At 46.8% G+C, this 16939-nt stretch overlaps 1 protein-coding gene across 1 annotated transcript in view; it reads left to right on the plus strand.

Annotated features, from left to right (window-relative positions):
- Positions 1-16111, plus strand: part of LOC118950607 (solute carrier family 15 member 1-like) — a 63665-nt gene extending 47554 nt beyond the window's left edge. Inside the window, exons 17-23 of the mRNA XM_036973781.1 lie at positions 8-148; positions 4950-4996; positions 5980-6078; positions 6192-6309; positions 6709-6846; positions 7014-7121; positions 15455-16111. Coding sequence (XP_036829676.1) covers positions 8-148; positions 4950-4996; positions 5980-6078; positions 6192-6309; positions 6709-6846; positions 7014-7121; positions 15455-15724 — 921 coding nt within the window. The 3' untranslated portion in view covers positions 15725-16111. The remainder of the gene's footprint in view (positions 1-7; positions 149-4949; positions 4997-5979; positions 6079-6191; positions 6310-6708; positions 6847-7013; positions 7122-15454) is intronic.
- The last annotated feature ends 828 nt before the right edge of the window (positions 16112-16939 follow it).

Here is a 16939-nt window from a genome sequence, read left to right on the forward strand (position 1 = left end):
CCTTCAGGTGAATACTGGGGGCTACTTGACGTTTGACAAACCAGTCAGAGTGGTGTTCAATAAGAACACGTCAGCAGGGACGGATCTGCCCTTAATGTCCCAGACCCGACGCACAGCCCTGGTTTCTCCAACCCTGGATATGAACCTGGTGAGGTTGACACTATATGTACTTATCCTAACGTCTGATGAAATGACTCTACAGAACAAAGCTTGGTCCATAGTCATAGGATCTACCATTCTAGTCTTGGTCTGAGTTGATCTACCATTCTAGTCTTGGTCCGTAGTCATAGGATCTACCATTCTAGTCTTGGTTCATAGTCATAGGATCTACCATTCTAGTCTTGGTCTATAGTCATAGGATCTACCATTCTAGTCTTGGTTCATAGTCATAGGATCTACCATTCTAGTCTTGGTTCATAGTCATAGGATGTACCATTCTAGTCTTGGTTCATAGTCATAGGATCTACCATTCTAGTCTTGGTTCATAGTCATAGGATGTACCATTCTAGTCTTGGTCTGTTGATCTACCATTCTAGTGTCAGTCCAAGACTCACTCTAGCCACTGTGTCTGTTGTTGATATCAGTCTCTCAGCCACTATGTCTGTTGTTGATATCAGTCTCTCAGCCACTATGTCTGTTGTTGATATTAGTCTCTCAGCCACTATGTCTGTTGTTGATATCAGTCTCTCAGCCACTATGTCTGTTGTTGATATCAGTCTCTCAGCCACTATGTCTGTTGTTGATATCAGTCTCTCAGCCACTATGTCTGTTGTTGATATTAGTCTCTCAGCCACTATGTATGTTGTTGATATCAGCCACTATATCTGTTGTTGATATCAGCCACTATGTCTGTTGTTGATAGTCTCTCAGCCACTATGTCTATTGCTGATATCAGTCTCTCAGCCACTATGTCTGTTGTTGATAGTCTCTCAGCCACTATGTCTGTTGTTGATATCAGTCTCTCAGCCACTATGTCTGTTGTTGATATCAGTCTCTCAGCCACTATGTCTGTTGTTGATATCAGTCTCTCAGCCACTATGTCTGTTGTTGATATCAGTCTCTCAGCCACTATGTCTGTTGTTGATAGTCTCTCAGCCACTATGTCTGTTGTTGATAGTCTCTCAGCCACTATGTCTGTTGTTGATATCAGTCTCTCAGCCACTATGTCTGTTGTTGATATTAGTCTCTCAGCCACTATGTCTGTTGTTGATATCAGTCTCTCAGCCACTATGTCTATTGTTGATATTAGTCTCTCAGCCACTATGTCTGTTGTTGATATCAGTCTCTCAGCCACTATGTCTGTTGTTGATATTAGTCTCTCAGCCACTATGTCTGTTGTTGATATCAGTCTCTCAGCCACTATGTCTGTTGTTGATATCAGTCTCTCAGCCACTATGTCTGTTGTTGATATCAGTCTCTCAGCCACTATGTCTGTTGTTGATATCAGTCTCTCAGCCACTATGTCTGTTGTTGATATTAGTCTCTCAGCCACTATGTCTGTTGTTGATATCAGTCTCTCAGCCACTATGTCTGTTGTTGATATTAGTCTCTCAGCCACTATGTCTGTTGTTGATATCAGCCACTATATCTGTTGTTGATATCAGCCACTATGTCTGTTGTTGATAGTCTCTCAGCCACTATGTCTGTTGCTGATATCAGTCTCTCAGCCACTATGTCTGTTGTTGATAGTCTCTCAGCCACTATGTCTGTTGTTGATATCAGTCTCTCAGCCACTATGTCTGTTGTTGATATCAGTCTCTCAGCCACTATGTCTGTTGTTGATATCAGTCTCTCAGCCACTATGTCTGTTGTTGATATCAGTCTCTCAGCCACTATGTCTGTTGTTGATATCAGTCTCTCAGCCACTATGTCTGTTGTTGATATCAGTCTCTCAGCCACTATGTCTGTTGTTGATAGACTCTCAGCCACTATGTCTGTTGTTGATATTAGTCTCTCAGCCACTATGTCTGTTGTTGATATTAGTCTCTCAGCCACTATGTCTGTTGTTGATATCAGTCTCTCAGCCACTATGTCTGTTGTTGATATTAGTCTCTCAGCCACTATGTCTGTTGTTGATAGTCTCTCATCCACTATGTCTGTTGTTGATATCAGTCTCTCAGCCACTATGTCTGTTGTTGATATCAGTCTCTCAGCCACTATGTCTGTTGTTGATATCAGCCATTATATCTGTTGTTGATATCAGCCACTATATCTGTTGTTGAAATCAGCCACTATGTCTGTTGTTGATATCAGCCACTATATCTGTTGTTGATATCAGCCACTATGTCTGTTGTTGATATCAGCCACTATATATGTTGTTGATATCAGCCACTATATCTGTTGTTGATATCAGCCACTATATATGTTGTTGATATCAGCCACTATATATGTTGTTGATATCAGCCACTATATATGTTGTTGATATCAGCCACTATATATGTTGTTGATATCAGCCACTATATATGTTGTTGATATCAGCCACTATATATGTTGTTGATATCAGCCACTATGTCTGTTGTTGATATCAGTCTCTCAGCCACTATGTCTGTTGTTGATATCAGTCTCTCAGCCACTATGTCTGTTGTTGATATTAGTCTCTCAGCCACTATGTCTGTTGTTGATATCAGTCTCTCAGCCACTATGTCTGTTGTTGATATTAGTCTCTCAGCCACTATGTCTGTTGTTGATATCAGCCACTATATCTGTTGTTGATATCAGCCACTATGTCTGTTGTTGATAGTCTCTCAGCCACTATGTCTGTTGCTGATATCAGTCTCTCAGCCACTATGTCTGTTGTTGATAGTCTCTCAGCCACTATGTCTGTTGTTGATATCAGTCTCTCAGCCACTATGTCTGTTGTTGATATCAGTCTCTCAGCCACTATGTCTGTTGTTGATATCAGTCTCTCAGCCACTATGTCTGTTGTTGATATCAGTCTCTCAGCCACTATGTCTGTTGTTGATATCAGTCTCTCAGCCACTATGTCTGTTGTTGATAGTCTCTCAGCCACTATGTCTGTTGTTGATATTAGTCTCTCAGCCACTATGTCTGTTGTTGATATTAGTCTCTCAGCCACTATGTCTGTTGTTGATATCAGTCTCTCAGCCACTATGTCTGTTGTTGATATTAGTCTCTCAGCCACTATGTCTGTTGTTGATAGTCTCTCATCCACTATGTCTGTTGTTGATATCAGTCTCTCAGCCACTATGTCTGTTGTTGATATCAGTCTCTCAGCCACTATGTCTGTTGTTGATATCAGCCACTATATCTGTTGTTGATATCAGCCACTATATCTGTTGTTGAAATCAGCCACTATGTCTGTTGTTGATATCAGCCACTATATCTGTTGTTGATATCAGCCACTATATATGTTGTTGATATCAGCCACTATGTCTGTTGTTGATATCAGCCACTATATATGTTGTTGATATCAGCCACTATATCTGTTGTTGATATCAGCCACTATATATGTTGTTGATATCAGCCACTATATATGTTGTTGATATCAGCCACTATATATGTTGTTGATATCAGCCACTATATATGTTGTTGATATCAGCCACTATGTCTGTTGTTGATATCAGCCACTATATCTGTTGTTGATATCAGCCACTATATCTGTTGTTGATATCAGCCACTATATCTGTTGTTGATATCAGCCACTATGTCTGTTGTTGAAATCCGTCTATCAGTCAAGATGTCTGTTGTTGATATGTCTATCGGCCACTATATCTGTTGTTGATATCAGTCTATCAGCCACTATATATGTTGTTGATATCAGCTACTATATCTGTTGTTGATATCAGCCACTATGTCTGTTGTTGATATCAGCCACTATGTCTGTTGTTGATTTCAGCCACTATGTCTGTTGTTGATATCAGTCTATCAGCCACTTAATCTGTTGTTGAAATCAGTCTATCAGCCACTATACATGTTGTTGATATCAGCCACTATATATGGTGTTGATATCATCCACTATATCTGTTGTTGATATCAGCCACTATATCTGTTGTTGATATCAGCCACTATGTCTGTTGTTGAAATCAGTCTATCAGTCAAGATGTCTGTTGTTGATATCAGCTACTATATCTGTTGTTGATATCAGCCACTATGTATGTTGTTGATATCAGCTACTATATCTGTTGTTGATATCAGCCACTATGTCTGTTGTTGATATCAGCCACTATGTCTGTTGTTGATATCAGCCACTATGTCTGTTGTTGATATCAGCTACTATGTCTGTTGTTGATATCAGCCACTATGTCTGTTGTTGATTTCAGCCACTATGTCTGTTGTTGATATCAGTCTATCAGCCACTTAATCTGTTGTTGATATCAGTCTATCAGCCACTATATATGTTGTTGATATCAGCTACTATATCTGTTGTTGATATCAGCCACTATGTCTGTTGTTGATATCAGCCACTATGTCTGTTGTTGATTTCAGCCACTATGTCTGTTGTTGATATCAGTCTATCAGCCACTTAATCTGTTGTTGATATCAGTCTATCAGCCACTATACATGTTGTTGATATCAGCCACTATATATGTTGTTGATATCAGCCACTATATCTGTTGTTGATATCAGCCACTATATCTGTTGTTGATATCAGCCACTATATCTGTTGTTGATATCAGCCACTATGTCTGTTGTTGATATCAGCCACTATATCTGTTGTTGATTTCAGCCACTATATATGTTGTTGATATCAGCCACTATGTCTGTTGTTGATATCAGCCACTATGTCTGTTGTTGATATCAGTCTATCAGCCTCTTAATCTGTTGTTGATATCAGTCTATCAGCCACTATATCTGTTGTTGATATCAGTCTATGCCACTATATCTGTTGTTGATATCAGTCTATCAGCCACTATGTCTGTTGTTTTTATCAGTCAGCCACTATGGAATGTAACATCCCCTCCTGTTTCTCTCTCGTCTGCTCTCTCCAGGTTTACGACTTGAGCAAGAAGCCCGATGACGGCATGAACGCCATCAGGTCAGTTACAACAGTCCCATTAGTGGTTCGGGTCCGAACCCTGAGTGTTACCAACAGTCCCGTTAGTGGTTAGGGTCAGGACCCTGAGTGTTACCAACAGTCCCGTTAGTGGTTAGGGTCAGGACCCTGAGTGTTACCAACAGTCCCGTTAGTGGTTAGGGTCAGGACCCTGAGTGTTAACAACAGTCCCGTTAGTGGTTAGGGTCAGGACCCTGAGTGTTACCAACAGTCCTGTTAGTGGTTAGGGTCTGAACCCTGAGTGTTACCAACAGTCCCATTAGTGGTTAGGGTCAGGGCCCTGAATGTTACCAACAGTCCCGTTAGTGGTTAGGGTCAGGACCCTGAGTGCTACCAACAATCCCGTTAGAGTCAGGACCCTGAGTGTTTCCAACAGTCCCGTTAGGGTCAGGACCCTGAGTGTTACCAACAGTCCCGTTAGTGGTTAGGGTCTGAACCCTGAGTGTTACCAACAGTCCCGTTAGTGGTTAGGGTCAGGACCCTGAGTGTTACCAACAGTCCCGTTAGTGGTTAGGGTCAGGACCCTGAGTGTTACCAACAATCCCGTTAGGGTCTGAACCCTGAGTGTTACCAACAGTCCCGTTAGTGGTTAGGGTCTGAACCCTGAGTGTTACCAACAGTCCCGTTAGTGATTAGGGTCAGGACCCTGAGTGTTACCAACATTCCCGTTAGTGGTTAGGGTCAGGACCCTGAGTGTTACCAACAGTCCCGTTAGTGGTTAGGGTCAGGACCCTGAGTGTTTCCAACAATCCCGTTAGAGTCAGGACCCTGAGTGTTACCAACAGTCCCGTTAGTGGTTAGGGTCAGGACCCTGAGTGTTACCAACAGTCCTGTTAGTGGTTAGGGTCAGGACCCTGAGTGTTACCAACAGTCCTGTTAGTGGTTAGGGTCTGGGTTCTGAACTGATCATTGAGTTATCCATCTAAAGTGTTGCTGACCTGTTGTTTTGCTCTTTCATACCGTAGATTTGTGAATGGTTTGGGCAGTCCGTTGAACGTTACGTTGGGAGTCGGTGACATCGCTCCTCTGTCTGTCTCCAACTACAGTCTGGTTCCACAGGGAAAGTGAGTGGCTTTTTGCTTCATATCAACACACATTCATACCGTATGGGGGGGGGGGGGGGGGGGGGGGGGGGGGGGACAAGGAGAGAACTCTGATTGGCTGTTGTGTGTCTCAGGGCGGAGTTTACCATCATGAACAGTGGTGGTGCATCGTGTCTGTACTCTAAAGAGCTGGGCTTTGGCAGCGCCTTCACCCTCGTCATACCATCCACATTCAACATTGGAATCCCTGATGTAAGTCCTCTATCCTGTAACCCCCTGATACCTAACCCTCAACCAAACTAGCAATGTGCTCTGTCTGATTGTGTTGTGAAGGCCCATGTTGGGCTGTTTACCAGGGTTTTACAGCATGTTTTCTGTTTGCTGTGTCTGATTGTGTGGTGAAGGCCCATGTTGGGCTGTTTACCAGGGTTTTACAGCATGTTTTCTGTTTGCTGTGTCTGATTGTGTGGTGAAGGCCCATGTTGGGCTGTTTACCAGGGTTTTACAGCATGTTTTCTGTTTGCTGTGTCTGATTGTGTGGTGAAGGCCCATGTTGGCCTGTTTACCAGGGTTTTAAAACATGTGTTTCTGTTGTTTCCTGTGTATTCTTTTTGTAGTAATAGTGTTTCATGTGTTGATTACTGTGTCCAGTGTTGGCAGGCCATCCAGGTGGTAGAAGACATCAAGCCCAACACCATCCACATGGGCTGGCAGATCCCTCAGTACTTCCTCATGACAGCAGGAGAGGTGGTGTTCTCTGTGACTGGCCTGGAGTTCTCCTACTCGCAGGTAGGGGGCGCCACTGTCCTCTATCACCCGTCACACTAGCCTTGATCTCTAGTGGCTCTCTTCTCTGTCATCCAAACACAACTCAACTCCGACCTGTTACTGTGTCAATTAACTTTCAATTCTCATCTCAACCCAAAACCTAATGCACACCTCTTCTTGCTCTGCAGGCACCTAGCAACATGAAGTCAGTGCTGCAGGCTGGTTGGCTGTTCACCGTCGCTGTGGGAAACATCATAGTGCTGATTGTTGCCGAGGCAGCACAGCTCCCAGATCAGGTTACTACAGATCTTCTAACCTCTAGAACCCTATAAAACCCTCTAAACAATACTGACCACTGTACTGAGGTCAGATTGGGCCTAAGTTCATTGATATCTAAACCTTGTTGTCTGTGTGTTCCAGGGGGCAGAGTAGTGGTGATATTAACCCCTGTGTGTCTGTGTGTTCCAGGGGGTAGAGTAGTGATATTAACCCCTGTGTGTTCCAGGGGGCAGAGTAGTGATATTAACCCCTGTGTGTTCCAGGGGGCAGAGTAGTGATATTAACCCCTGTGTGTTCCAGGGGGCAGAGTAGTGATATTAACCCCTGTGTGTCTGTGTGTTCCAGGGGGCAGAGTAGTGATATTAACCCCTGTGTGTTCCAGGGGGCAGAGTAGTGATATTAACCCCTGTGTGTTCCAGGGGGCAGAGTAGTGATATTAACCCCTGTGTGTCTGTGTGTTCCAGGGGGCAGAGTAGTGATATTAACTCCTGTGTGTTCCAGGGGGTAGAGTAGTGATATTAACCCCTGCGTGTCTGTGTGTTCCAGGGGGCAGAGTAGTGATATTAACCACTGTGTGTTCCAGGGGGTAGAGTAGTGATATTAACCCCTGTGTGTTCCAGGGGGCAGAGTAGTGATATTAACCCCTGTGTGTTCCAGGGGGCAGAGTAGTGATATTAACCCCTGTGTGTTCCAGGGGGCAGAGTAGTGATATTAACCCCTGTGTGTTCCAGGGGGCAGAGTAATTATATTAACCCCTGTGTGATCCAGGGGGCAGAGTAGTGATATTAACCCCTGTGTGTTCCAGGGGGCAGAGTAGTGATATTAACCCCTGTGTGTCTGTGTGTTCCAGGGGGCAGAGTAGTGATATTAACCCCTGTGTGTTCCAGGGGGCAGAGTAGTGATATTAACCCCTGTGTGTTCCAGGGGGCAGAGTAGTGATATTAACCCCTGTGTGTTCCAGGGGGCAGAGTAGTGATATTAACCCCTGTGTGTTCCAGGTGGCAGAGTAGTGATATTAACCCCTGTGTGTTCCAGGGGGTAGAGTAGTGATATTAACCCCTGTGTGTTCCAGGGGGTAGAGTAGTGATATTAACCCCTGTGTGTTCCAGGGGGCAGAGTAGTGATATTAACCCCTGTGTGTTCCAGGGAGCAGAGTAGTGATATTAACCCCTGTGTGTTCCAGGTGGCAGAGTAGTGATATTAACCCCTGTGTGTTCCAGGGGGCAGAGTAGTGATATTAACTCCTGTGTGTCTGTGTGTTCCAGGGGGTAGAGTAGTGATATTAACCCCTGCGTGTCTGTGGGGGCAGAGTAGTGATATTAACCCCTGTGTGTTCCAGGGGGCAGAGTAGTGATATTAACCCCTGTGTGTTCCAGGGGGCAGAGTAGTGATATTAACCCCTGTGTGTTCCAGGTGGCAGAGTAGTGATATTAACCCCTGTGTGTTCCAGGGGGTAGAGTAGTGATATTAACCCCTGTGTGTTCCAGGGGGTAGAGTATTGATATTAACCCCTGTGTGTTCCAGGGGGCAGAGTAGTGATATTAACCCCTGTGTGTTCCAGGGGGCAGAGTAGTGATATTAACCCCTGTGTGTTCCAGGTGGCAGAGTAGTGATATTAACCCCTGTGTGTTCCAGGGGGCAGAGTAGTGATATTAACTCCTGTGTGTCTGTGTGTTCCAGGGGGTAGAGTAGTGATATTAACCCCTGCGTGTCTGTGTGTTCCAGGGGGCAGAGTAGTGATATTAACCACTGTGTGTTCCAGGGGGTAGAGTAGTGATATTAACCCCTGTGTGTTCCAGGGGGCAGAGTAGTGATATTAACCCCTGTGTGTTCCAGGTGGCAGAGTAGTGATATTAACCCCTGTGTGTTCCAGGGGGTAGAGTAGTGATATTAACCCCTGTGTGTTCCAGGGGGTAGAGTAGTGATATTAACCCCTGTGTGTTCCAGGGGGCAGAGTAGTGATATTAACCCCTGTGTGTTCCAGGGGGCAGAGTAGTGATATTAACCCCTGTGTGTTCCAGGTGGCAGAGTAGTGATATTAACCCCTGTGTGTTCCAGGGGGCAGAGTAGTGATATTAACTCCTGTGTGTCTGTGTGTTCCAGGGGGAAGAGTAGTGATATTAACCCCTGTGTGTCTGTGTGTTCCAGGGGGTAGAGTAGTGATATTAACCCCTGTGTGTTCCAGGGGGCAGAGTAGTGATATTAACCCCTGTGTGGCTGTGTGTTCCAGGGGGCAGAGTAGTGATATTAACCCCTGTGTGTCTGTGTGTTCCAGGGGGTAGAGTAGTGATATTAAACCCTGTGTGTTCCAGGGGGCAGAGTAGTGATATTAACCCCTGTGTGTTCCAGGGGGCAGAGTAATGATATTAACCCCTGTGTGTTCCAGGGGGTAGAGTAGTGATATTAACCCCTGTGTGTTCCAGGGGGTAGAGTAGTGATATTAACCCCTGTGTGTTCCAGGGGGTAGAGTAGTGATATTAACCCCTGTGTGTTCCAGGGGGTAGAGTAGTGATATTAACCCCTGTGTGTCTGTGTGTTCCAGTGGGCAGAATAGTGATATTAACCCCTGTGTGTTCCATGGGGCAGAGTAATGATATGAACCCCTGTGTGTTCCAGGGGGCAGAGTAGTGATATTAACCCCGGTGTGTCTGTGTGTTCCAGGGGGCAGAGTAGTGATATTAACCCCTGTGTGTCTTTGTGTTCTAGGGGGCAGAGTAGTGATATTAACCCCTGTGTGTTCCAGGGGGCAGAGTAGTGATATTCACCCCTGTGTGTTCCAGGGGGTAGAGTAGTGATATTAACCCCTGTGTGTTCCAGGGGGTAGAGTAGTGATATTAACCCCTGTGTGTTCCAGGGGGCAGAGTAGTGATATTGACCCCTGTGTGTTCCAGGGGGCAGAGTAGTGATATTAACCCCTGTGTGTCTGTGTGTTCCAGGGGGCAGAGTAGTGATATTAACTCCTGTGTGTTCCAGGGGGTAGAGTAGTGATATTAACCCCTGCGTGTCTGTGTGTTCCAGGGGGCAGAGTAGTGATATTAACCACTGTGTGTTCCAGGGGGTAGAGTAGTGATATTAACCCCTGTGTGTTCCAGGGGGCAGAGTAGTGATATTAACCCCTGTGTGTTCCAGGGGGCAGAGTAGTGATATTAACCCCTGTGTGTTCCAGGGGGTAGAGTAGTGATATTAACCCCTGTGTGTTCCAGGGGGCACAGTAGTGATATTAACCCCTGTGTGTTCCAGGGGGCAGAGTAATGATATTAACCCCTGTGTGATCCAGGGGGCAGAGTAGTGATATTAACCCCTGTGTGTTCCAGGGGGCAGAGTAGTGATATTAACCCCTGTGTGTCTGTGTGTTCCAGGGGGCAGAGTAGTGATATTAACCCCTGTGTGTTCCAGGGGGCAGAGTAGTGATATTAACCCCTGTGTGTTCCAGGTGGCAGAGTAGTGATATTAACCCCTGTGTGTTCCAGGGGGCAGAGTAGTGATATTAACCCCTGTGTGTTCCAGGGGGCAGAGTAGTGACATTAACCCCTGTGTGTTCCAGGTGGCAGAGTAGTGATATTAACCCCTGTGTGTTCCAGGGGGTAGAGTAGTGATATTAACCCCTGTGTGTTCCAGGGGGTAGAGTAGTGATATTAACCCCTTAGTGTTCCAGGGGGCAGAGTAGTGATATTAACCCCTGTGTGTTCCAGGGGGCAGAGTAGTGATATTAACCCCTGTGTGTTCCAGGTGGCAGAGTAGTGATATTAACCCCTGTGTGTTCCAGGGGGCAGAGTAGTGATATTAATTCCTGTGTGTCTGTGTGTTCCAGGGGGAAGAGTAGTGATATTAACCCCTGTGTGTCTGTGTGTTCCAGGGGGTAGAGTAGTGATATTAACCCCTGTGTGTTCCAGGGGGCAGAGTAGTGATATTAACCCCTGTGTGGCTGTGTGTTCCAGGGGGCAGAGTAGTGATATTAACCCCTGTGTGTCTGTGTGTTCCAGGGGGTAGAGTAGTGATATTAACCCCTGTGTGTTCCAGGGGGCAGAGTAGTGATATTAACCCCTGTGTGTTCCAGGGGGCAGAGTAATGATATTAACCCCTGTGTGTTCCAGGGGGTAGAGTAGTGATATTAACCCCTGTGTGTTCCAGGGGGTAGAGTAGTGATATTAACCCCTGTGTGTTCCAGGGGGTAGAGTAGTGATATTAACCCCTGTGTGTTCCAGGGGGTAGAGTAGTGATATTAACCCCTGTGTGTCTGTGTGTTCCAGTGGGCAGAATAGTGATATTAACCCCTGTGTGTTCCATGGGGCAGAGTAATGATATGAACCCCTGTGTGTTCCAGGGGGCAGAGTAGTGATATTAACCCTGGTGTGTCTGTGTGTTCCAGGGGGCAGAGTAGTGATATTAACCCCTGTGTGTCTTTGTGTTCTAGGGGCAGAGTAGTGATATTAACCCCTGTGTGTTCCAGGGGGCAGAGTAGTGATATTAACCCCTGTGTGTTCCAGGGGGTAGAGTAGTGATATTAACCCCTGTGTGTTCCAGGGGGTAGAGTAGTGATATTAACCCCTGTGTGTTCCAGGGGGCAGAGTAGTGATATTAACCCCTGTGTGTTCCAGGGGGTAGAGTAGTGATATTAACCCCTGTGTGTTCCAGGTGGCAGAGTAGTGATATTAACCCCTGTGTGTTCCAGGGGGCAGAGTAGTGATATTAACCCCTGTGTGTCTGTGTGTTCCAGGGGGAAGAGTAGTGATATTAACCCCTGTGTGTCTGTGTGTTCCAGGGGGTAGAGTAGTGATATTAACCCCTGTGTGTTCCAGGGGGCAGAGTAGTGATATTAACCCCTGTACGGCTGTGTGTTCCAGGGGGCAGAGTAGTGATATTAACCCCTGTGTGTCTGTGTGTTCCAGGGGTAGAGTAGTGATATTAACCCCTGTGTGTTCCAGGGGGCAGAGTAGTGATATTAACCCCTGTGTGTTCCAGGGGGCAGAGTAATGATATTAACCCCTGTGTGTTCCAGGGGGTAGAGTAGTGATATTAACCCCTGTGTGTCTGTGTGTTCCAGTGGGCAGAATAGTCATATTAACCCCTGTGTGTTCCATGGGGCAGAGTAATGATATGAACCCCTGTGTGTTCCAGGGGGCAGAGTAGTGATATTAACCCCGGTGTGTCTGTGTGTTCCAGGGGGCAGAGTAGTGATATTAACCCCTGTGTGCCTTTGTGTTCTAGGGGGCAGAGTAGTGATATTAACCCCTGTGTGTTCCAGGGGGTAGAGTAGTGATATTCACCCCTGTGTGTTCCAGGGGGTAGAGTAGTGATATTAACCCCTGTGTGTTCCAGGGGGCAGAGTAGTGATATTAACCCCTGTGTGTTCCATGGGGCAGAGTAGTGATATTAACCCCTGTGTGTTCCAGGGGGCAGAGTAGTGATATTAACCCCTGTGTGTTCCAGGGGGTAGAGTAGTGATATTAACCCCTGTGTGTTCCAGGTGGCAGAGTAGTGATATTAACCCCTGTGTGTTCCAGGGGGCAGAGTAGTGATATTAACCCCTGTGTGTCTGTGTGTTCCAGGGGGAAGAGTAGTGATATTAACCCCTGTGTGTCTGTGTGTTCCAGGGGGTAGAGTAGTGATATTAACCCCTGTGTGTTCCAGGGGGCAGAGTAGTGATATTAACCCATGTACGGCTGTGTGTTCCAGGGGGCAGAGTAGTGATATTAACCCCTGTGTGTCTGTGTGTTCCAGGGGTAGAGTAGTGATATTAACCCCTGTGTGTTCCAGGGGGCAGAGTAGTGATATTAACCCCTGTGTGTTCCAGGGGGCAGAGTAATGATATTAACCCCTGTGTGTTCCAGGGGGTAGAGTAGTGATATTAACCCCTGTGTGTTCCAGGGGGTAGAGTAGTGATATTAACCCCTGTGTGTTCCAGGGGGTAGAGTAGTGATATTAACCCCTGTGTGTTCCAGGGGGTAGAGTAGTGATATTAACCCCTGTGTGTCTGTGTGTTCCAGTGGCCAGAATAGTCATATTAACCCCTGTGTGTTCCATGGGGCAGAGTAATGATATGAACCCCTGTGTGTTCCAGGGGGCAGAGTAGTGATATTAACCCCGGTGTGTCTGTGTGTTCCAGGGGGCAGAGTAGTGATATTAACCCCTGTGTGCCTTTGTGTTCTAGGGGGCAGAGTAGTGATATTAACCCCTGTGTGTTCCAGGGGGTAGAGTAGTGATATTCACCCCTGTGTGTTCCAGGGGGTAGAGTAGTGATATTAACCCCTGTGTGTTCCAGGGGGCAGAGTAGTGATATTAACCCCTGTGTGTTCCATGGGGCAGAGTAGTGATATTAACCCCTGTGTGTTCCAGGGGGTAGAGTAGTGATATTAACCCCTGTGTGTCTGTGTGTTCCAGTGGGCAGAATAATGATATCAACCCCTGTGTGTTCCAGGGGGCAGAGTAATGATATTAACCCCTGTGTGTTCCAGGGGGTAGAGTAGTGATATTAACCCCTGTGTGGCTGTGTGTTCCAGGGGGCAGAGTAGTGATATTAACCCCTGTGTGTCTGTGTGTTCCAGGGGGTAGAGTAGTGATATTAACCCCTGTGTGTTCCAGGGGGCAGAGTAGTGATATTAACCCCTGTGTGTTCCAGGGGGCAGAGTAATGATATTAACCCCTGTGTGTTCCAGGGGGTAGAGTAGTGATATTAACCCATGTGTGTTCCAGGGGGTAGAGTAGTGATATTAACCCCTGTGTGTTCCAGGGGGTAGAGTAGTGATATTAACCCCTGTGTGTTCCAGGGGGTAGAGTAGTGATATTAACCCCTGTGTGTCTGTGTGTTCCAGTGGGCAGAATAGTGATATTAACCCCTGTGTGTTCCATGGGGCAGAGTAATGATATGAACCCCTGTGTGTTCCAGGGGGCAGAGTAGTGATATTAACCCTGGTGTGTCTGTGTGTTCCAGGGGGCAGAGTAGTGATATTAACCCCTGTGTGTCTTTGTGTTCTAGGTGGCAGAGTAGTGATATTAACCCCTGTGTGTTCCAGGGGGCAGAGTAGTGATATTAACCCCTGTGTGTTCCAGGGGGTAGAGTAGTGATATTAACCCCTGTGTGTTCCAGGGGGTAGAGTAGTGATATTAACCCCTGTGTGTTCCAGGGGGCAGAGTAGTGATATTAACCCCTGTGTGTTCCAGGGGGTAGAGTAGTGATATTAACCCCTGTGTGTTCCAGGGGGCAGAGTAGTGATATTAACCCCTGTGTGTCTGTGTGTTCCAGGGGGAAGAGTAGTGATATTAACCCCTGTGTGTCTGTGTGTTCCAGGGGGTAGAGTAGTGATATTAACCCCTGTGTGTTCCAGGGGGCAGAGTAGTGATATTAACCCCTGTACGGCTGTGTGTTCCAGGGGGCAGAGTAGTGATATTAACCCCTGTGTGTCTGTGTGTTCCAGGGGTAGAGTAGTGATATTAACCCCTGTGTGTTCCAGGGGGCAGAGTAGTGATATTAACCCCTGTGTGTTCCAGGGGGCAGAGTAATGATATTAACCCCTGTGTGTTCCAGGGGGTAGAGTAGTGATATTAACCCCTGTGTGTTCCAGGGGGTAGAGTAGTGATATTAACCCCTGTGTGTTCCAGGGGGTAGAGTAGTGATATTAACCCCTGTGTGTTCCAGGGGGTAGAGTAGTGATATTAACCCCTGTGTGTCTGTGTGTTCCAGTGGGCAGAATAGTCATATTAACCCCTGTGTGTTCCATGGGGCAGAGTAATGATATGAACCCCTGTGTGTTCCAGGGGGCAGAGTAGTGATATTAACCCCGGTGTGTCTGTGTGTTCCAGGGGGCAGAGTAGTGATATTAACCCCTGTGTGCCTTTGTGTTCTAGGGGGCAGAGTAGTGATATTAACCCCTGTGTGTTCCAGGGGGTAGAGTAGTGATATTCACCCCTGTGTGTTCCAGGGGGTAGAGTAGTGATATTAACCCCTGTGTGTTCCAGGGGGCAGAGTAGTGATATTAACCCCTGTGTGTTCCATGGGGCAGAGTAGTGATATTAACCCCTGTGTGTTCCAGGGGGTAGAGTAGTGATATTAACCCCTGTGTGTCTGTGTGTTCCAGTGGGCAGAATAGTGATATCAACCCCTGTGTGTTCCAGGGGGCAGAGTAATGATATTAACCCCTGTGTGTTCCAGGGGGTAGAGTAGTGATATTAACCCCGGTGTGTCTGTGTGTTCCAGGGGGCAGAATAGTGATATTAACCCCTGTGTGTTCCATGGGGCAGAGTAATAATATTAACCCCTGTGTGTTCCAGGGGGCAGAGTAGTGATATTAACCCCTGTGTGTTCCAGGGGGCAGAGTAGTGATATTAACCCCTGTGTGTCTGTGTGTTCCAGTGGGCAGAATACATCTTGTTTGCCTCTCTCCTTGCGGTGGTGTGTATTGTGTTCGCCGTCATGTCCTACTTCTACACCTACACTGACCCAGCGGAGATCGAGGCCCAGTTCAGCCAGCCGGAACACGAGCCGGAGGAGAAGAAGAGAGATCGGGTTGAGATGGAGAGAAAGGACTCAGACTGCAGCAAGAGCAGCAAGGGTTCTGACAAGAAGAAGAGGGATTCTGTTGTTGAGCAGCATAACCAAGACGTCAAACAGAGCAAGATGTAAAACTCCCCATTCACACCACTTCCTCCTCCTGAACCAATCAGAGGTCTCAGGGAGAGAACCATTGGAACTTAATCTTATGAACATTAATCCTTCGATACAGCTTTATGGGCAAATTTTGACTTTGATATATTGTAAATAATTTTTTACAACGATTTATTTTGCACCATTTAGCAAAAGCAACATTATGAATGTATTTTTGCTCATCATAATTTATTCAAAAGAGGACATACTGTATGAATGACCATTCCTATTCATTTCCCAGTACAGTGTTTTGTGTGCTGGATATGTAGTTGTTTTGGGTTTGATGTTGCCAGGGACTCTTGGTATTAATTCCACACCAAGTGAGTCCCTGGCAGTCAAGTGCTTCAATAAAGAGGATGAGTCTAACTTTGTGTGGTGATATTGTTAGCCAGGTGTAAGGTAATCATCCAAACCGTAGCAAACCACTTTGTTTTGCAATGAAAATTAGTTTATTTTGGACAAAATCAGACCGCTCCATCCCAGTTCAGACCACTCCATCCCAGTTCAGACCGCTCCATCCCAGTTCAGACCGCTCCATCCCAGATCAGACCGCTCCATCCCAGTTCAGACCGCTCCATCCCAGTTCAGACCGCTCCATCCCAGATCAGACCGCTCCATCCCAGTTCAGACCGCTCCATCCCAGTTCAGACCGCTCCATCCCAGTTCAGACCGCTCCATCCCAGATCAGACCGCTCCATCCCAGTTCAGACCGCTCCATCCCAGTTCAGACCGCTCCATCCCAGATCAGACCGCTCCATCCCAGTTCAGACCGCTCCATCCCAGTTCAGACCGCTCCATCCCAGATCAGACCGCTCCATCCCAGTTCAGACCGCTCCATCCCAGTTCAGACCGCTCCATCCCAGATCAGACCGCTCCATCCCAGTTCAGACCGCTCCATCCCAGTTCAGACCGCTCCATCCCAGTTCAGACCGCTCCATCCCAGATCAGACCGCGCCATCCCAGATCAGACCGCTCCATCCCAGTTCAGACCACTCCATCCCAGTTCAGACCGCTCCATCCCAGATCAGACCGCGCCATCCCAGTTCAGACCGCTCCATCCCAGTTAGGTTTGGTTCCTAGGGCGGAATTCCAACCCGAGGTAAGCGCCCTTAAATGGAACGTCATTCCCTTTTCATGCAGTTCTCTCTCTACGTGTTTTCTGACCTTGAACTTCAGCACGATAACAGCTTTCTT

Source organism: Oncorhynchus mykiss, unplaced genomic scaffold (assembly GCF_013265735.2).
Source record: "Oncorhynchus mykiss isolate Arlee unplaced genomic scaffold, USDA_OmykA_1.1 un_scaffold_316, whole genome shotgun sequence".
NCBI lineage: Eukaryota > Metazoa > Chordata > Actinopteri > Salmoniformes > Salmonidae > Oncorhynchus > Oncorhynchus mykiss.